The sequence below is a fragment of the Bos javanicus genome, chromosome 1 (assembly GCF_032452875.1).
Source record: "Bos javanicus breed banteng chromosome 1, ARS-OSU_banteng_1.0, whole genome shotgun sequence".
Classification (NCBI taxonomy): domain Eukaryota; kingdom Metazoa; phylum Chordata; class Mammalia; order Artiodactyla; family Bovidae; genus Bos; species Bos javanicus.
The window spans coordinates 135408348-135423452 of NC_083868.1; the positions used below are offsets into that span (position 1 = coordinate 135408348).

Genomic DNA, 15105 nt, shown 5'->3' on the forward strand with positions numbered 1-15105 from the left:
CCTTTGATTATGTGAACATGTCACATTTATCACATACCTGTTGAGTTTCTGGTTCATTCTTCTTACCTACTTCCTAAAACTACTTGGCTAATAAGGAAAAGGCAAGAAAGAGTCCAAAAGACAGGAAGACGTATCAGCAGTGACACGTCCCAATAAGAACCCGCCAGGGCCGGACTCATGGCATCTCTGTCAGCCGGGGTTTATTTCATACTCCAGCAGCAAGCTATGTGATGCAGGTCGTGGGAGCGGGGAAGGGGCAGGGGCTCTGAGGCAGAGCCAGAGTGACACACAGGAATGAAGACAGCAGGCAGAGGCCTGGGCCACAGCATATGTATGTGGGGACCACACTCACTGGGATGCCACTGGCTCCACGCCATTCTCCGTCACCTCTCCCCGACCCTCAAGGCAACGTTACGAGGGTCCCACTGCATACTCCTGGAGCATCCTGCACCTCCTCTTTTATGGCTCTTCCCTCACTGTGCTGGGATTAGCGTTTCACCTAACCACAGCCACCTTTGTCTCCTTTTTAATCTTTAGTTGGCTTATCTCTGAGTGTTTGAAGTAGGGATTGAAGTTTCTATGTACGTTACCATCATTAGGCCCCAGAAATGTGGAGATAGGCCTGAATTCTAACACGTGCGCCTACCTGTATTCACTCTACCATTCTATGTAAATGCTTTGCGCTAGACAGTTTTTATTTTGGGGGCAGGGGGCTATGATGGGTTTTGTTGCTGCACAGGCTTCTCTCCAGTTGTGGCAAGCAGGCTACTCTCTAGCTGCAGTGCGCGGGCTTCTCGCTGTGGTGGTTTCTCTTGCTGTGGAGCGCAGGCTCTAGGGCGTGTAGGCTTCAGCAGTTGCAGCTCCTGGGCTCTAGAGCACAGGCTTGATAGTTGCTCTGCAGCATGTGGTATCTTCCTGCATCAGGGAATCGAATCTGTGTCTCTTGCACTGGCAGGCGGATTCTTCACCACTGAGCCACCAAGGAAGCCCCATACACAGGCTGTTTTATTTACCAAGAAATATATTAATCATTTCTCCTGCACTCAGTGCACAGAGTCTCCTGTACTCAGGTGGGTCTCCTGCATTGCAGGTGGATTCTTTATGGACTGAGCCACCAGGGAAGCCTATATATTAATCATTTATAAAAAGCCATTTATAAAGCCATACATTTAAAAAGATAGCAAAGAACATCACTTTGAAATTGCTTTTAAAAAAAAACCATCAGTGAATGTGCACTTTAACAATCTACAGACAACTTTTTTCATCTTGTATTTGTTCCACAGCATTCATGCTATGAGTACAAAATAGGAGCTCATCAAACAGCACATAAAGATATAGCCCAGGAGCACTCATGCATCAGAAAAACAGAACAGCTTCTAAATCTCCACATGTTCCGTAGTTAAGGGAAACCACTAGAATGGTCATTTCTAGTGTACATTTTAGTAGCATTTGGGGATTTAGCACTTACAGTTCCATCGTCTAGGAATGACTCCAAGAATTCGTAACGTTTCTGAAACCTAAGTGTTACAAGGCTAGAGTGTGGACAAGTAACTGAGCTGATGAAGAACAGACCACTGTCAGCATGGCCTTGCTGTTTTCAACCTGCCTTTACATGTCCGGAGACCATGTTGTAACTGTACCAACAAATCTGAAGATTCATGTACTGCCCATGAAGGGTAACTGGAAATCACCCAGACCCACACAAGACAGCTTTGTTTCCAGGATAAGGGGGCCAAAGCACAGAAGCAGAGGATAAGAAAACACATTAGATGACATCATATTCTCATGATAGTATCCTCTCTGTGTGAGGTCCACTTGTTAGACCTCGACCTTACACCAAGCATATACTAAAGGGATCTTACATACACTTTAAAAAGGGAAAACACAAAGCAAAGCAAATAACTAGCTTGAAAGCAGTATGGGAGAACTGAACTTAATAAAAAAAAAATTCCACACTGGGTTCAACAATAATTTGTTTCCAGAATAAGGAAAAGTTCCTAACTACATTTGAAATATTCCCTCCAGACTACCAAATCCTTTTCCAAAACTGTCATTCACACATACACACATTCACATCTTGTGTTTGGATCTAGTCCTCAGGCGATTTTAGCCAGCCACTTTTCCAAGTCCTGGATGTCAGCAGAACCAGCATCCCCTCTTCCACCCTTGGCGCTGCACTCCAGGAACTCTACTTTGAGGGGCAACTGTGAGAATTCAAATTCTTTGCCTTTCTTCCCCAGCTGAGCAGGGGCAGTGCTGGAACTGTCCAGTGTGCTCGGGGCAGCAGAACGGGTAACCCGTAAAGTATTGCTGTGAGACAAAAGGAAAATGAATCAGGAAGCAAAAGGACCTTAATTCTTATATAACAATTAAAGCCCTTTAGAAAATCACATTAATTCCTAAATATTTCAACACTCACTCAAATACTGAATCATAAAAGTATCAATTATGCTATTAGGATTGTTAAATAATCCTTTGCTTTACCAGTTATAGGTCACTCTCTCAGACAGACAGGATAGCAGTCCAACCTAACACGGCCAGATGGTGGTGGTTTAGTTGCTAAGTCATGTCTCACTCTCTCTGACCCCATGGACTATAGCCCAACAGGCTCCTCTGTCCATGGGATTCCCAGGCAAGTCTACTAGAGTGTATTGCTATTTCCTTCTCCTGGAGATCTTCCTGACCCAGGGGTTGAAACAGGTCTTCTGCATTGAAATGAGTCTCCTGCACGGCAGGCAAATTCCTTACCAAGTGAGCCGCCAGGGACGCCCACATGGCCAGAGGACAGCAATGAACCAAGGTCACACCAACCTTCTCTCAGCACAGTGTCCCCTTCCCTAGGATCGCCTGCATGATGCTTTTTTAAGATATATTTTTACATTACCTGCTGGTTTCAACCTTAAGTTTCTGAAAGTGAAGTGTGGGTAGGTGATATTTATATTTACCTTGAGTCTACCTGGATACAGAGCTTAGATATCTACAAACTGCAGGTTCTCATATTCAGTCCAATCTCTTTAGCTACTAACACCTTCCCAATTTAAGTCACTTAGCTGCCACCTGCAGGCCTTAATAAGAAGTGCAAAAGCAAGGCTCACTGGGTCTATTTCTCTCCCCAGAAGCAGAGGAACACGTCTAACAAAATAAAGGATGACTTAGTACTGTAAGATTTCATGAAAACTAGTGCAGAATCCATACAAAAAACGAAGTACCTTGTTCAGAAAGACACACATATGGGAAAAGTATTTTAAAAACAATTAACACGAGGAAAAGCATTTGAGGAGGAGCACCTTAAAGGGCCTTCTAAGCAAGATGTTAGGTCCATGGGTCTTCATCTCACTGATTCTTTAAACTCAATACATGTGTCACATACGCTCTTTTTAATGTAAACTATTTTACAAGAAACTCAAAAGGAAAAAAAACCCCAAACATTATATTCAGCTCTTTTCATTCAGAAAAGTATGAAATGCTTCAAAGCTGATAAGGCCTAATTCTCACAAACACAGGATTAAACTTAGACTCCAAATTTAACTGATATTACCTTTATAACATTTTATTTCACTGCCCTTCTAATACAGCATTTCTTTCTGTATTGTTTTTCTATGGCTCTTTAGAATGAAAAGCAAATGAATCAAGGAAAACATGTTTTAAACATGGGAAGACTTGAACTATGCTGTTTTTTTTTTTTTTTAAATGGATACACATGAACTTACTTACAAAACAGAAAGAGACTCACAGAGAACAATCTTATGGTCGCTGGGGGAAAGGGTGGAGGGTAAGGGATAGTTAGGGGATTTGGGGTGGACGCAGACACCACTGTATTTAAAATGGATAACCAACAAGGACCTATTGTACAGCACACGGAACTCTGCTCAAGGTTATGTGCCAATCTGGATGGGAAGAGAGTTTGAGGGAGAATGGATATACGTATATGTATGGCTGAATCCCTGTACTATTCACCTCAAACTACCACAACCTTGTTAGTTGGCTATATCCCAACACAAAATAAAAAAGTTAAAATGCTATACAATTTTCAAAAAATGGATATACAAATAATATTATTTTTCTCCAAAGATAATGCTCAACAACTGCAACAGAAATTTTACAAAAACAAATCATCTAACTCCATTTTTTTTGGTTTTAGCAGTCTCAAAAGAGTGAACATCAAGACAGGAGAATAGATGATGAACATGCAGTTTCAGAAGGGACAGAAACCATTGAGTAACACCAGCAAGACAGCAGAATAGGAGTTTTCAGTACAAGTCCTCTCACAGAAACATCAATTTAAATAATCATCCACACAGAATACTTTCATGGGAGCTAAGGAATCCAGGTCAGAGATTACAGCATATGGGTGTAACACAGAAGTGAGAAAAGACGCACTGAAGAGGGCAGAAGGGAGTTTCAAATCACCATGTTACTGCTCCTGCAAGCCTGCACAGTGTAGCGTGGAGACCTATGATTTACACAGGAGAGGGAGAGGGAAACGAGCACCCCTTTGTCATGGAACCCAGCACCCACCAGGCCAGCCCCAGCAGACACAGGCACCTGTCCAGCCAAGACAGGTTCAGTTTCCAGGTTAGCTTCCATGGACCCAGGCAGCAGGCCCATCTACCCACAAGCCCAACTTGCCCAAGAAATCCAGCAGCAAGCCCATCCAGATCTCTGGCTGGACTGACTAGGGAAGTACTTTCTCTGACAAAGCTAGTCTATAAAGACTAGAAGGGGTGATTATTCTTTCAAATGTGCAGCACCAAAGTAAGGACATAAGGCTCAAGTGATCAGGGAGACATGACACCACTAAAGGAACATGATAAAGCACCAATAACTGGCCCTAAAGAAATGGAGATCTACAGACTGCCTGACATGTAATTCAAAATAATCATCTGAGAGTCCTGTGAGTTATAAAAGAACACAGACAACTCAACAAGATGAGGGAAAGAATAAACGAAAAAATCAAAAAGCCAATGAAGATACAGAAATCATGAAAAACAAAAATTCTGGAGCTGAAGAACACAATGACTGGATGTGAAAAATTCAGAGAGCTTCAACAGCAGACTCAACCAAGCAGGACAAAAAAAACAGACAGCTTGAACACAGGTAATTTGAAATTACTCTGTAATAAAACCAAAAAGAAACTGTAAAAAAAGAAAGAAGAAAGTCTTGTGGGACATCATAAAAGGAACCAATGTATGCATTATGGGGCTCTCAGAAAGAGCAGATAAAGACAAAGAATCAGACAGCTTATTAAAAAAAAAAAAATGACAGCATATCCCCAAATATGGGGAGGGAAATGAACGTCCAGATCCACTAGGCTGCTACAACCCAAATGGATTAAACATAAAGAGAGCTTTAATGAAACACATTATAATCAAACTGACAAAAGTCAAACACAGAAACTGCTCAAAGCATTATGAGAAAAGTCAACTGTCACAAACAAGGGAAACTCCACACGACTAAAAGTGGATCTGATGGCAGAAACCTTGCGGGTCAGTAGAAAGTGGGATGATATTTTCAAAATGCTGGGGGAAAAAAAACAGCCATCCAATAGTATTATACCCAGAAAAGCTGTCCTTCAGCTATGAAAGATGGATAAAAGCTTTCTGAAACAAAAGCTGCAGGAGTTCATCACCACTAGTCCTACCTCATAACAAATGCTAAAGCGAGTGAATCTTCAAGGTGAAGTAGCTATGACAAAAAGAACTTATTAATGGATACACAATGTTTACAATTTCTATATACACTCCAAGCCAGGCTTCAGCAATACGTGAACCGTGAAATTCCAGATGTTCAAACTGGTTTTAGAAAAGGCAGAGGAACCAGAGATCAAATTGCCAACATCCGCTGGATCATAGAAAAAGCAAGAGAGTTCCAGAAAAACATCTCTTTGACTGTGTGGATCACAATAAACTATGGAAAATTCTGAAAGAGATGGGAATACCAGACAACCTGATCTGCCTCTTGAGAAACCTGTATGCAGGTCAGGAAGCAACAGTTAGAACTGGACATGGAACAACAGACTGGTTCCAAATTGGAAAAGGAGTACATCAAGGCTGTACATTGTCACCCTGCTTATTTAACTTACATGCAGAGTACATCATGAGAAACACTGGGCTGGAAGAAGCACAAGCTGGAATCAAGACCGCCGGGAGAAATATCAATAACCTCAGATATGCAGATGACACCACCCTTATGGCAGAAAGTGAAGAGGAACTAAAAAGCCTCTTGAAGAAAGTGAAAGAGGAGAGTGGAAAAGTTGGCTTAAAGCTCAACATTCAGAAAACGAAGATCATGGCATCTGGTCCTACCACTTCATGGGAAATAGATGGGAAAACAGTGGAAACAGTGTCAGACTTTATTTTTTTGGGCTCCAAAATCACTGCAGATGGTGACTTCAGCCATGAAATTAAAAGACGCTTACTCCTTGGAAGGAAAGTTATGACCAACCTAGATAGCATATTCAAAAGCAGAGACATTACTTTGCCAACAAAGGTCCCTCTAGTCAAGGCTATGGTTTTTCCAGTGGTCATGTATGGATGTGAGAGTTGGACTGTGAAGAAGGCTGAGCACCGAAGAATTGATGCTTTTGAACTGTGGTGTTGAAGAAGACTCTTGAGAGTCCCTTGGACTGCAAGGAGATCCAACCAGTCCATCCTAAGGGAGATCAGTCCTGGGTGTTCATTGGAAGGATTGATGCTGAAGGTGAAACTCCAGTACTTTGGCCACCTCATGCGAAGAGCTGACTCATTGGAAAAGACCCTGATGCTGGGAGGGATTGGGGGCAGGAGGAGAAGGGGACGACAGAGGATGAGATGGCTGGATGGCATCATGGACTGGATGGATGTAAGTTTGGGTAAACTCCGGGAGTTGGTGATGGACAGGGAGGCCTGGTGTGCTGCAATTCATGGGGTTGCAAAGAGTTGGACATAACTAAGTGACTGAACTGAACTGATCCCTGTGAACATAGGTGCAAAAATCCTCAACAAAATATTAGCAAACCAAATTCAACAGTATATTAAAAGGATCATGCATCATAATCAAGTGGGATTTGCCCAAAATGCAAAGATGGCTCAACATTTGTAAATACTGAGATACACCACATTAACAGTCTGAAGGATAAAAATCTTATGATTATCTCAATAGATGCAGAAAAAGCATGTGACAAAATTTGACATCCTTTCATGATAAAAACTCAACAGTTATAGAACGTATATACTTCAAAATAAAAATGCCATATATGACAAGTCCACAGATAACATCATACTCAGTGGTCAGAAGCTAAAAGCTTTTCCTCTAAAACTAGGAACAAAATAAGGATGCCTACTCTTGCCACTTCTATTCAACACAGTACTGGAAGTCCTAGACAGAGCAATTAGGCAAAAAAGAAATAAAAGACATCAAAATCAAAAAGGAAGAAGCAAAATTATCTCTGACTTCAGCTGACATGATCTTAAATATAGAAAACCCTAAAGACTCCACCAAAAAACACAACTAATAAACTCAGTAAAATTGCAGGATACAAAAATCAACATCCAAAACCAGTTCTGTTTCAATGCACTACTAATGAAGTATCAGAAAAAGAAATTAAGAAAACAGTCCATTTATAACAGCATCAAAAACAATAAAATACTTAGGCATAACACAAAGCAGGTCAAAGAGCTGTACACTGTAAACTGTAAAACAGTGACGAAAGAAACTGAAGACACAAATAAATGGAAAGACATCCCTTCTTCATTTACATTGTTAAAATGTCCACCTACAGATTCAATAAGCTCCGGGAGTTGGTGATGGACAGGGAACCTGGAGTGCTGCAGTACACGGGGTCGCAAAGAGTTGGACACACCTAAGGAACTGAACTGATAGATTCAATGGAATCCCAATCAGTATTTCAATGGAATTTTCCACAGAAATAGAAGAAACAATGCTAGAATTCATATAGGACCACAAAAGAACTATAATGCTCAAAGTAACCAAGTAAAAACAATAAATCTGGAGGCATCACACTCCCAGATTTCAAATTATATTGCAAACCTATAGTAATCAAAACCATATGGTACTTTAAAAAGACATACAGAATAATGGAATAGACAACCCAAGACATACCCACACATACACAGTCAACTAATCTTCCACAAAGATGACAAGAGTATATAATGGGAAAAGGACAGTCTCTTCAATAAACAGCTCTGGGAAAACTGGATATCCACATGCAAAACAATGCAACTGAACCCTCATGTTATACTATATACTAAGTCAACTCAAAATGGATTAAAGGCTTTAATAATAAGATCTGAAACCATAAAAATCCAAAAAGAAAACACTGACACTGTGGCAGTTATTTTAAGATATGAGACTAAAAGCAAACAAAAGCAAAATAAACAAGTGTGATTACACCAAACTAAAAAGCTCCTGCGAAGCAAAAGTAACTATCTACAAAATGGAAAGATAACCTATGGAATGAGGGAAATATTTGCAAACATGTATCTTATAAGGGTTAATATTCAAAATATATAAGGAATTCATACAACCCAGTAAAAAAACAAACAAATAATTCAATTTAAAAAATGGGCAAAAGGTCTTCCCTGATGGTCCAGTGGTTGGGAGTCCGCCTTGCAATGCAGGGGCCATGAGTTTGACCCCTGGTCTAGGAGGATTCCACACGCCACAGAACACTAGGCCCACGCACCACAATTACTGAGCCCACATGCAGCAACTACGGAGCCCTTGAGTCCTAAAGCCCATGCTCCACAAGAGAAGCCACTGCAGGGAGAACCTGCATACCACAACAAACAGCAGCCCCGACTCGTCACAACTGCAGAAAGCCCACATCCAACAACGAAGACTCAGCACAGCCAAAAGTAACTAAATAAATAAATATTTTTTTTTAATGGGCAAAGGATCTGAACAGACATAGAGGACATACAGTCAACAAGTACATGAAAAAAATGCTAACCATCACTAACCATCAGGGAAATGCAGATCAAAACCATAATGAGACAGAATTACTAACATTAAGGGAAAAAAAAAAAAAGATAAATGTTGGCAAAGATATGCAGAAAAGGTAACCCTGGTACATTGTTGGTGGGTGTAAATCGGTACTGCTGTAATAAAAAAAGCACCGAGATTTCTCAAAAAATCACAAACAGAACTACTACCACATGATCTAGCAATTCCACTTCTGGACGTTTATCTAAAGGAATTGAAATCAGGATCTCAGAGAGATGTACATACATGCACTCCTACGTTCACTGCCCCATTACTAACAATAGCCAATATAGGGAGCAACCTAAATGTCCACTGAAGGATGAACAAAGAAAAAGTGGAACATATATACAAGAGTATTACTGGGCCCTACAAAAGAAATTTCTGCCGTTTGTGACAACGTGGATGAACCTAGGACATTATGCTAAGTGAAATAACATGAACAGAATAAGACAAATATCGTATGATTACACTTATGTGTGGAATTAAAAACCTGTCAAACACAAGCCAAATGATACTGTCACACATCTTGAAAACAAAAAAAAATTGTTACAAAATAGTATCACAGATTTTTGTATGTTTCTGAAGTGTTCCTTTCTTATTCTGTCAACAAAAATTTCCATGGCTTTCAAAGTTTTTGTTTTTGAAACCTTTCATATCTACCATAAGCTATAGCTAGAACTAGTGGGAAAACAAATTGAGCTTACAGTTTCAATAAACCTGAGATTTTCTTTCCATGAAAATGTTAAATATCTATAAACATCCCATTAATACTTTTTATAATTCCATTAATTCTGTTGTCAATTTTTAAACAAATATATTTCACACTAATCTTCAGGTTAATCGTGGTAATCACACAAAACCAAAGACCTTAAGCAATATATACATATTTCCAAAGTGATAAGATATACAATTAACCAGCAGGACTTGTTTTTACTTACATTTCTTTTTCAAGCTGCTGCTGAATTAACTTTGCTGATTTTGCCATTGTAATGTCTGTAAAGAAACAAAAGACACTGTTTAAAACAGGGTCTTTCCCCAAGACTTCCTGCACATATGGAAAATCCCCATTTAAATTTAGGTTTCTTTGCCGCACCATTTTTTTAAAAAAATTATTTTATATTAGATTATAGTTGATTTATGGGCTTCCCTGGTGGCTCAGGTGATAAAGAATTCGCCTGCAATGCAGGAGACCCAGGTTCGATCCCTGGGTCGGTGAGATCCCCTGGAGAAGGAAATGGCAACCTACTCTAGTATTCTTGCCTGGGAAACCCCATAGACAGAAGCCTGGAGGGCTATAGTCCCCGGGGTCGCAAAGAGTTGGGACATCACTGAGCAACTTTCACTTTCATACTTGATTTGTAATGTGTTAAGTTTCAGGTGTGCAACAAAGTGTTTCATTTACACATATACATATATCTATTCTTTCTCGAATTATTTCCCATTTAGGTTATTACAGAATACTAAGCAGTTCCCTGTGCCTGACAATAGATCCTTGTTGGTTATTTATTTTAAATATAGTAGTGTGCTTGTGTTTAGTTGCTTAGTCATGTCTGACTCTTTGTGACCCCATGGACTGTAGCCCAACAGGCTCCTCTGTCCATGAGGATTCTCCAGGCAAGAATACTAGAGTGGGTTGCCATGACCTTACCCAGGGACAGAACCCAACCCAATGACTGAACCCATGTCTCCACATTGCAGGTTAATTCTTTACCATCTGAGTCACCACAGAAGTCCATAGTAGTAAGTATATATATCAATCCCAAACTCCCAACTTATCCTTCCCTCCCTTTATCAAAGTAAGCACAAATATTTATATTATAATAATGCTTATAAATATATTAAGCTGGTGATCCTAAAATTGACTAGTCTTTCATAAAAGTTTTCTACATCTTACAGACATTTTAAATCAACACATATAAGTCCAGCCAATGTTGCAAAAAGAATAGCTACCTGCTTTGTGATTTTAACAAAAGCTTTCACTCCAACAGAAATACTCCACCTGTAATAAGAAACTAAACTAACATTTCCAGCTGATACTAAAATAGTATGTTACAGTATCCAGTGCACTCTGGTAATAAAAGGCACTGGTGTGGCACCAGCAAAAGCCAAATATTACTTCCTCTTTTTATATCGAATAAAAGAAACAAAGAAGTCAGTTAATGACCTTAACACTGTTCCTGATTAGTCACTGGTAGGATTATTACTAGCTCCCCTTTAAGAAATGCATTGGGCTCTTCATAGAATGAGAATAGGTATGAAAAAGGCCAACAGAGATCAGCTAGTCTATCTCATTTTAACTTTTTTTTAGCAAAGAAGTTTATCTTATTATTGAGGTCACACTGGTTTACAACATTATATGTTTCACATGAAACATGATTCAATTTTTATATACACTATTCTGTGCTTACTACCAAAAGTTTAGTTTCCATCTATATTTTCAAGTGTTTTTGTTATCTTTGGATAAATACCCAGAAGCAGACTGACTGGATCACATGGTAGTTCTATTCTTAACTTTTTGAGGAATATCCACTGTTTTTAACAGTGGCTACACCAATTTACATTCCCATCAACACTGCACAACAAGGGTTCCCTTTTCTCCATATCCTCACTACCGCATTTCCTTTAGACAACAATGACTCTAACGGGTGGGAGGTAATGTCTAACTGTTGCTTTGATTTGCATTTCCCTAATAATTAATGATACTCATCTTCACTAGTGATGAACATCTTCATATGTGCCTGCTGACCATCTGTTTATCTTTTTTGGAAAAACATCTATTCTGATCTCTGCCCATTTTTAAATCAGGCTGTTCATTTTTGTTGTTGTTGAGTTATATGGGCTCTCCCTTATCAGATATACTTGACTATCTTCTCCCATTCAGTACACTCTCTCTTTCATTTTGTTAATGGTTTCCTTTGCTGTGCAGAGCCTTTTAGTTTGATACAGTACCACTTGTTTATTTTTGCTTTTGTTTGCCTTGACTGAGATACACCCAAAAACAAACTGCTAAACCCAATGTCACAGTCTGAATTTCCTGTTTTCTTCTAAGTGTTTTATGCTTTCAGATCTTCTGTTCAAGTCTTTAATCCATTTTGAGTTAATCTTTGTGTATGGTGTAAGGAACTGGCTTAGTTTCATTCTTTTGCATGTGGCCGTACAGTTTTTCCACCAGTATTTATTGAAGAGACTGTCCTGTCTCCATTGTATGTTCTTTGCTCCTATGTTGTAAATTAATCGTCCCTATATGTGTGGGTTTATTTCTGGGCTCTCAATTCTGTTCCATTAACCTTTTTTTCTGTCAAATACCATGTTGTTTCGATTACTATAGCTTTGCAGTATATGAAATCAGGGTATGTGACACTTCTTCCAGCTTTGTTCTTTTTTCTCAGAATTGCTTTGGCTATTCATAGTTTTTTATGGTTCTATATAAATGTAAGGAACTTTTGTTCTATTTATGTGAAAAATGTCATCAAGGATTTTGATAGGGATTTTTACAATGAATTTATAGATTGCTATAGAAAAAAATGGACATTTTTAACCATGTTAATTCTTACAGTCCACAAGCATGAAACATTCTTTATCTTTCCATTTCTTTAAACCAAGTTTTATAGCATATTGCAGAATCCTAGCTCCCCAGCCAGGGATTGAACCTGCGCCCTCAAGCAGTGAAAGCACAGAGGCCTAATCACTGGCAGGAAATTCCCATCCTTGATTAAATTTATTCTTGGATATTTTTTTATTCTTTTTGCTGCAATTTTAAATGATAGGGTTTTCTTAATTTCTCTTTCTGCTTGTTTTTTGTTGGTGTACAGAAACACAACAGATCTTGCATTTTGATTTTGCATCGTGCAACTTTACCATACTCATTTATTATTTTTAACAGGCTTTTGGTGGAGTCTTCAGGTATGAGACTGGTAAGAGTGGGCACACTTGTCTTGTTCCTGATCTTAGAGGGACAGCTTTCAGTTTTTCACAGTTGAGTATGTCAGCTGTGGGTCTGACATGCATAGCCTTTATTATGTTGACATACATTCTTTCTATACCAATTTCATTGAGTTTTTATCACATATGGATGTTGAATTTTATCAAATGCTTTCTCTGCATTTATTGAGTTGATCACTATTTAAAAAATGTAGCATGTTGATTTGCAGATGTTGAATCATCCCTGCAACCCTGAAATAAATTCTACTAGATTATATTGTATGATCCATTTAATGTATTATTTTGTTTGCTAATACTTTGTTGAGGGTTTCTGCATCTACGTACATCAAAGATACTCACCTGTAATTTTCTTTTTTTGTATTATCCTTGTCTGGCTTTGATATCACGGTACTATTGACCTTAAAAAATGAGTTGCGAAGTGTTCCCTCCTCTTCAACCTTTTGGAAGAGTTTGACTCAGATGGTAAAGAGTCTGCCTTGCAGTGTGGGAGACCCAGGTTCGATTCCTGGGTTGGAAAGATCCCCTGGAGAAGAAAATGGCAAACCTCTCCAGTATTCTTGCCTGGAAAATCCCATGGATGGAGACGCCTGGCAGTCTACAGCCCATGGGGTCCCGAAAAGTCCGACATGACTGAGTGACTTCACTTTCACTTTCAAGAATAGATATTAGGTCATCTTTGAACATTTGGTAGTATTTACCAGTGAAGCTGTCTGGTCCTGGACTCTGGTTTTTTGGAAGGTTTTTGATTACTGTTTTAACCTTCTTACTAGTGATCCATCTATTCAGATTTTCTACTTCTTTAAGATTCCATCTTGGAGGGCTGATTGTTAAGAATGTATTCATTTATTCTATGTTGTCTAATTTGTTCGCACATAGCTACTCATGGTATTCTCTTATGACTCTCTGCATTTCTGTGGGACCTCTTGCAATTTCTATTTTTTCATTTCTAATTTTATTTATCTGAGTCTTCTCATTTTTTCTTAGTGAATTTAGCTAAAGGTTTATTGATTTTGTTTATCTTTTCAAAGAACTAGCTCTTAGTTTCATTCATCTTTACTACTGTTTGACTTTTAGTATTTCCTTCCTTCTACTTACTGACTCTGGACTTAATTTGAAGTTCTTTTTATAGTTCCTTTAGGTGTAAGGACTGTTGGGGCTTTTTCATTTCTCTTGTTTCTTGAGGTAGGCAAGTATTACTATAAACTTGTTCTGCTTTTGATGGATCCCACTGATTTTGGTATTGCATATTTTCATTTATCTTCAGGTGTACTTTTTCCTTCTTTGATTTCCTCATTAACCTAGTATTAGGTTGGTGAAAAAGTAACTGCGGTTTCAGACAGTGAACTTTAAATCACTATCAGTTCAGTTAAGTCGCTCAGTTGTGTCGACTCTTTGCGACCCCATGAATTGCAGCACGCCAGGCCTCCCTGTCCATCACCAACTCCCGGAGTTCACTCAGACTCACATCCATCCAGTCAGTGATACCATCCAGCCATCTCATCCTCTGTCGTCCCCTTCTCTTCCTGCCCCCAATCCCTCCCAGCATCAGAGTCTTTTCCAATGAGTCAACTCTTCGCATAAGGTGCCCAAAGTACTGGAGTTTCAGCTTCAGCATCATTCCTTCCAAAGAAATCCCAGGGCTGATCTCCTTCAGAATGGACTGGTTGGATCTCCTTGCAGTCCAAGGGACTCTCAAGAGTCTTCTCCAACACCACAGTTCAAAAGCATCAATTCTTTGGTGCTCAGCCTTCTTCACAGTCCAACTCTCACATCCATACATGACCACAGGAAAAACCATAGCCTTGACTAGACAGACCTTTGTTGGCAAAGTAATGTCTCTGCTTTTGAATATGCTATCTAGGTTGGTCATAACTTTCCTTCCAAGGAGTAAGCGTCTTTTAATTTCATGGCTGAAGTCACCATCTGCAGTGATTTTGGAGCCCAAAAAAATAAAGTCTGACACTGTTTCCACTGTTTTCCCATCTATTTCCCATGCAGTGATGGGACTGGATGCCATGATCTTCATTTTCTGAATGTTGAGCTTTAAGCCAACTTTTTCACTCTCCACTTTCACTTTCATCAAGAGGCTTTTTAGTTCCTCTTCACTTTCTGCCATAAGGGTGGTGTCATCTGCATATCTGAGGTTATTGATATTTCTCCCAGCAATCTTGATTCCAGCTT

General features: G+C 39.3%; 1 protein-coding gene across 1 annotated transcript in view; it reads right to left on the reverse strand.

The window, feature by feature from the left end:
- Positions 1 to 1190: 1190 nt before the first annotated feature.
- Positions 1191 to 15105, reverse strand: part of LOC133250035 (serotransferrin-like) — an 85860-nt gene continuing 71945 nt past the window's right edge. Inside the window, 2 exon segments of the mRNA XM_061421207.1 lie at positions 1191 to 2310; positions 9921 to 9975. Coding sequence (XP_061277191.1) covers positions 2097 to 2310; positions 9921 to 9975 — 269 coding nt within the window. The 3' untranslated portion in view covers positions 1191 to 2096.